This window comes from Pongo pygmaeus, chromosome 14, assembly GCF_028885625.2.
Source record: "Pongo pygmaeus isolate AG05252 chromosome 14, NHGRI_mPonPyg2-v2.0_pri, whole genome shotgun sequence".
Lineage (NCBI taxonomy): Eukaryota > Metazoa > Chordata > Mammalia > Primates > Hominidae > Pongo > Pongo pygmaeus.
The window spans coordinates 120,550,021-120,556,020 of NC_072387.2; the positions used below are offsets into that span (position 1 = coordinate 120,550,021).

Genomic DNA, 6,000 nt, shown 5'->3' on the forward strand with positions numbered 1-6,000 from the left:
AATGGCGCAATCTTGGCTCACTGCAACCTCCGCCTCCAGGGTTCAAGCGATTCTCCTGCCACAGCCTCCCAAGTAGCTAGGATTACAGGCGCCGGCCACCATGCCCAGCTAATTTTTGTATTTTTAGTAGACACAGGGGTTCACCACATTGACCAGGCTGGTCTCGAACTCCTGACCTTAGGTGATCTACCCGCTTCAGCCTCCTAAAGTGCTGGGATTACAGGCATGAGCCACCACGCAGCCCTGTCTTCCCATCTTTTTTTTTTTTTTTTTTTTTTTTGAGACAGAGTCTCGCTCTGTCACCAGGTTGGAGTGCAGTGGCACGATCTTGGCTCACTGCAACCTCCGCCTCCTGGTTCAAGCGATTCTCCTGCCTCAGCCTCCCGAGTAGCTGGGACTACAGGTGTGCGCCACCACACCCTGCTAATTTTTGTATGTTTAGTAAGAGATGGGGTTTCACCATGTTAGCCAGGATGGTCTTGATCTCTTGACCTTGTGATCCACCCACCTCGGCCTCCCAAAGTGCTGGGATCACAGGCATGAGCCACCACGCCCGGCCCCATCTTTAACGTGCAAATAATCACACCTCCCTCTGGAGGACTGTTGTGTCAATGGAATAGGGTGATGCACTTCGCCCTGCCAACTCTCTTCCCCCTCTTCGGCTCCATCCACTGCCTGCCTTGCACGCTACAAGCAGCCAGGCACTGGGTGTACGCTGACCCCCGTGCAATCGTTTTTACTATTAAACATCCTGTCGCCCTCTGCACACCTGCGCCCCCACCCCAGCCCACCCTGCCTTGTGTTGCTAAAAGCAGCTTTCAAAATGGTTCCTCCTCCGGCTGGTCCTTATCATTCTGCCTCAGTTATGACAATTACAACAAAAACAACTTGAAAAGCAATGTCTGTGGGATGGAGGGAAAGTTTAGGAGCTAAACAAAAGAAGGAAAAGAATAGGGTCCCCTAAAAGTTAAATTCTGAATTTCCAACAGTTATAGAAAAGGTATCTGTTCCTACCTCTCTTTTCCCTTCAAGTACCCGGTCAGGCCACAGGCCACTGAGGAGGCAGGCAAGGGTGCCCTGTGTCCCTGCCAACTCTGGGCCAGGGCCGCCTGAGTGTGTACACAGGAAGTCAGGAATGTGGAGAAGGGGCCTGGCCACTCTCTGTTCTGAGGAGCTCTAGTAATTCACCCTTAGGATCTTTCGAACAAGCAGCAGCAGCCTCGGATGCCAGGAAATGAGCTGCTGCCCCCCAGGAACGCTTCAAGACATCTAGGGCATCACATCAGCACAATTGCAAAATCCTCTGGTGATCAAGATTCCGGCTGCATCATGTCTTTGGTGCTGAAGAAGCAAGAGGCCAGTCGAAACAAAACTGCTACTTCATTCCCTCTGATGCAGGGGCCGTTCTAGCACTGCAGGGCAGCTCTTGTTCCAGAAACACGCCGTGTGTTAAGAGTCCGCCTCCAACGGTGGCCACTACAGGGGTTTCGGTTTGGGTCCCCCAATAACACTCCTGCATTAACCTTGCTACCTGTAAACCAAGGGCAGCAGTAAATCCCAGCCAGCCAGCAAAAGCAGCAGAGGGGCAAAGCTTTGTACAAAAGCAAATTGGGTTCAATTTGACTTTGTACAAAAGCAAATTGGGTTCATGAATTGGGTTCGATTTGACTTCTACAGCATGCGTTCCAACATTACCAAATGCTCAGTGTGAGGGAGTTAGCTCAGTAAACCTCATCCTGCAGCCTGAGGCAGAAGACAGAGTTGAGCAAAGATCAGGGAAATGCACCTCTTTACCTGGGGGACATTGTTTTCACAAGACGATTGCCAATAAATTAGTCACGATGTTAACTGGGATAATAATAATAAAAAAGCATCAAAAAAGGCAAAAGGGAGGGGGAGAACTGCAAGTACCTCTGTGAGCTTCGTTAATTCAGTTTTAAAGAGAGAATTCATTATCATCTTGTTTATTCAGCATAAATTGCACCCAAGATGGCAATTTAAGAATTCTGGACGGGGCCTTTGGGTATATGACTTTTTAAAATGCTAACATAAAAGAAGTCAGAACTTTCAGAGTTTCAGGCTTCTAAAAACTCACTCATTGAAAATGTGTCACACTATTTCCAGTTTCTTCATTCACTTACAATATCTTATTCTTTTGTAAGGAGAAGGAAATATATTCCATTGCAATGCTACAATCACCAGTGTTATTTTCCAAAGTTAAACAGAAAGCCTGCATTGAGATCCTCTAAGTTACACTTTTGAAAAGTCACAAATACTACACAATAAAAATAACTCATTACCTATCTTAAAAATGCTTCCACCGGAAGTCACTCCAAACCCAAACCCATATGACGTATCTGAGCCAAGATCAAGCAGAAGATTAACTGTAAAAGGCAGATATGCTCCAGGCTGAGAGGTCCAGAGGCTCCAGTTCTATTTCCTCTCTCCTGACTACACCCAGCAGGGGGGAACACTCTGTGCCTCATTTTACTTTTTCTTAGAAAGGGGCTAATAACACCAGCTCTGCTCACCCCTCAAGTGAATCTCAAAGGAGATTCACAGAGGAGCGTCTCTGGTTCCCAGGGCGGCAGAGCAGGAACGCGGGGCTCGGGAGCAAAGGCGGCTTAGGTACACAAGTGACCAGCGGGTTCTCTGCAACCTGGATTGTCGCTGAGGTCACTGAGTGGCTGAGCAGGCAGAGCTCAGCCCAACCAGCAAGGGAGGACGAGTGGGAAACCCCGAGAAGGAGGCATTTGCTGTCCGAGGCCGGGACCCTGTGCGCGGCCGAGTGCCCTGCTGGAAGCCCCGCGCCCCCGGTCCCCGGCGGAGCCCCAGGGCGTTGTGGCTCATGCGGCGCCGGCCTCACCTGCGGTGTCCCAGATGGAGATGTTGTAGGAGCGCCACTGCTTCAGGTAGAAGGCGCCGCCCACCGTGCTGACCGTGTCCGGGAAGCGCCGCTCCATATACCGCTGCAGCAGCGACGTCTTCCCCACGTTCATGTCCCCCAAGAGCACGATCTTGCTGTCGGGCTTCCTCATCTTCCCGTAAGAACCCCCAGCGCCCACGCGCCCTCTCCCCGAGGCTGGCCGGCTCGTGCGCCCGGGGCGCAGCTGGAGGAGCGGACCCCGGACTCGCTGGGACCCGGATTCTCGTGAACGCTCCGGGACCTTCGCCTCCGGACGCCCGGGAGCTCAAGAGAGGAAGCGCGTGTGCGCGCCCGGGCAGGAGCTGGGTGCAGAACCCGGAGCCCCCGTGGGGGGCCGGGACCGCGGCGGCCTCGCCCCGCCCCCGCCCCCCGGGCCCTTTCACCGCCCCGGCCCCGCCCTATCCCCCTCCGCCCACCGTCCCCGTCCCGCCCCTGCTGGACCTCGCCCTTTCACAAGAATCCGAGTTCTCCAGCCGAGGCTGGAGGGTGGAAAATGAAAGTTCGGAGAGCACCTTCCGCCTCTCCGCTTCTGCACAGCCGGGGCTGCGGTACGAGGAGCCTGGCTGCGGGGCCCTTGGGGAACCCCCTTCTCTCTTCCACTCTCCCTTAGGTAAAACCCGTGTTCCTCTCACGCTCGACCCAGCGCCTTTCCAGCTGCGGTCGATTTGCTTCTCCGCGTGTAAGTGCAGCCACCCTCAAGGTCATTGAAAAAGTTTGCTTTAAATGAGCGTCTGCGGAACCCGTCCTGAGGCTCTCACTGTTACAGATTAGAGATGGAGGCGCTTTCTAGTGGAGGATTTTGCTTTTGCTCTTCTACTTTTGCAAGAAGCCTTTTGTCCTATTTTGTACCTGAAAAGTGGACAGTCATCTCCATTTATAGCTTGGAATGAAAATTTGACTATGGAAGTTGCAGTCGCTACTTGACAAATATTTCCTCCTCCTTTTTTTTATTTTTTATTTTTGACACGGAGTTTTGCTGTTGTTGCCCAGGCTGGAGAGCAGTGCGCGATCTCGACTCACTTCAACCTCCGCCTTCCGGTTTCAAGCGATTCTCCTGTCTCAGCCTCCCCAGTAGGCGGGATTACAGGTAGGTGCCACCATGCCCGGCTAATTTTTGTATCTTTAGTAGACACGGGGTTTCACCATGTTGGCCAGGCTGGTCTCGAACTCCTGACCTCGTGATCCACCCGCTTCGGCCTCCCAAGTCCTCCTTCCGTCTTAAAGAGTAAACCTTGAAATGCTTTTAAAATATGCAGCGTGTGGAATTTGGTTTGTTGGTTGGTTGGGGCTTTTTAGAGAAAATGAGAGGTAGAATGGACTCTAAGTTAAACCCTGGGGGGACAGTGTCACTCTGGCCGCTGGCCTGGCTGGGAAAGGCGATGAGACCCTGAGCAGGTTAAAACCGGTGTCCTAAAGGTGTCCTGTAAAGGGAAATAGGCCCATTGTCTCCTTCGGTAGGTGACCTGAGACTCCGACAAGGCAGGAATACCAAGGCATTTCGTACCTGCTCAGCCCTGGCATGTCAGGTTGCTGAGACCAAGCAGTGTGGGGCTGAGGTGGAACTGGACCTTCTGGGGCGTGGAAAGCACACCAGGAGACCCCGGCTCCTTCTCAGCTAGCACTGCCTCATCCTCAGAACAAATTTAAGTCAATTCAGCATTTATTCAATGCCTGTTGCATGCAAGTGACAACCTAAATAACAGAGAGGATCTCTAAAAGAAAAAGATATTTATTTTGCAATAGAGCATTGCAATAGAAATATGCATGCCATAGTAAACTTGTGCATATTCAGAGAGGCAAAGAAAGCAAAGGCTTTAAAAAAAAATGAGGATTGCACAATTGTTTGAAAATAATTATCTGTGGCTACAAAGATCCATAACGAAGGCGATGCCAGTTCAAAGTAGGACAGCCAGTGGCTGGGCCGTGTCCTTGCAGGACTAGTTTTTTGTGGGAGATGGCAGTGGCCTTTGTGCAAGGTTGCGGTTTTTCCAGAGAGTCCTTTTTGTTATCAGGCATGCACGCACAAGAACCCTCTCTTCATGGCCTTCCCTGGCTCTATTTGTCAGGGTTTTCTTAACATTAGTGGCTCCATTTCGATTCTGACAATTTTCACACAAGTTACAGTGCCTGGCCTGGGACGACACAAACATGAGGCAGGTTTGGTTCCTGTTGGCCAGGCGCAGTGGCACACACCTGTAATCCCAGCACTTTGAGAGGCTGAGGCAGATGGATCTTTTGAGCCCAGGAGTTCAAGATTAGCCTGGCAACATAGGGAGACCCCCATCTCTATGAAAATTACAGAAAAAATTCGCCATGCATGGTGGTGTGCACCTGTAGTCCTAGTCCAAAGTTGCTTTGACTATTCTGGAACCTTTACTCTTCCGTATGAATTCTGGAATCAATGTATCTAACCTTAGGAAACACATTAATGACATCTATAGTTAAACTTAGGAAGAGTGGATATCTTTATAATATTAAAATGTCCCATTTATGAACATGGTATACCTCTCCATTTATTCAGCGGGTGTTCAAGGCTCACCTAGAATTTTTACACTTCTTTCTACTTTTTTACCATCAGGAAGTTTAATCACTTCCTGGAGCATGCTTTTCGATTCTCCAAATTTTATCCCCTGTCTGCTTCTCTCACCTGAGCTCTTTGTCCATTTCTTCATCCACCTACTAAGCCTTTCTACATGGATGTCTCAGTATGGCAACCCACCACATCATTCATCTGCCCTTCTGTAAATGCAGTCATTCATTCTTTCACCTTCTTTATAACCATATCCAATTCATCACCAAGCCCAATGGATTTTCCCTTCTAAATAAATCCCTCTAACATCTTCTCTCTCTTTTCCCACAGACACCCACTTGTCTGGAACCTTCTTACACCTAAATAGTTAGAATCCACTCCTATTTGGTCTCCTTAACTCCAAGCTCCTGCCGTCCCAATCACTGTCAGACTAACCTTTCATAACCACTGCTTTCTCTACCCAGAGACCTGCCACGGCTCCCTACTTTCTATCTCTACAAGTCCAAATCCTGCCCCTACACACACACACACACACACACACACC

At 50.2% G+C, this 6,000-nt stretch overlaps 1 protein-coding gene across 2 annotated transcripts in view; it reads right to left on the reverse strand.

Annotated features, from left to right (window-relative positions):
* Positions 1-3,289, reverse strand: part of RAB20 (RAB20, member RAS oncogene family) — a 37,571-nt gene extending 34,282 nt beyond the window's left edge. The window contains exon 1 of one of the 2 annotated variants that reach the window (XM_054447362.2): positions 2,867-3,289. In XM_054447362.2, the coding sequence (XP_054303337.1) occupies positions 2,867-3,038 (172 nt within the window). In that variant the 5' untranslated portion in view covers positions 3,039-3,289. The remainder of the gene's footprint in view (positions 1-2,866) is intronic. The other variant, XM_063651146.1, reaches the window with a different exon arrangement.
* Between the last annotated feature and the right edge of the window lie 2,711 nt (positions 3,290-6,000).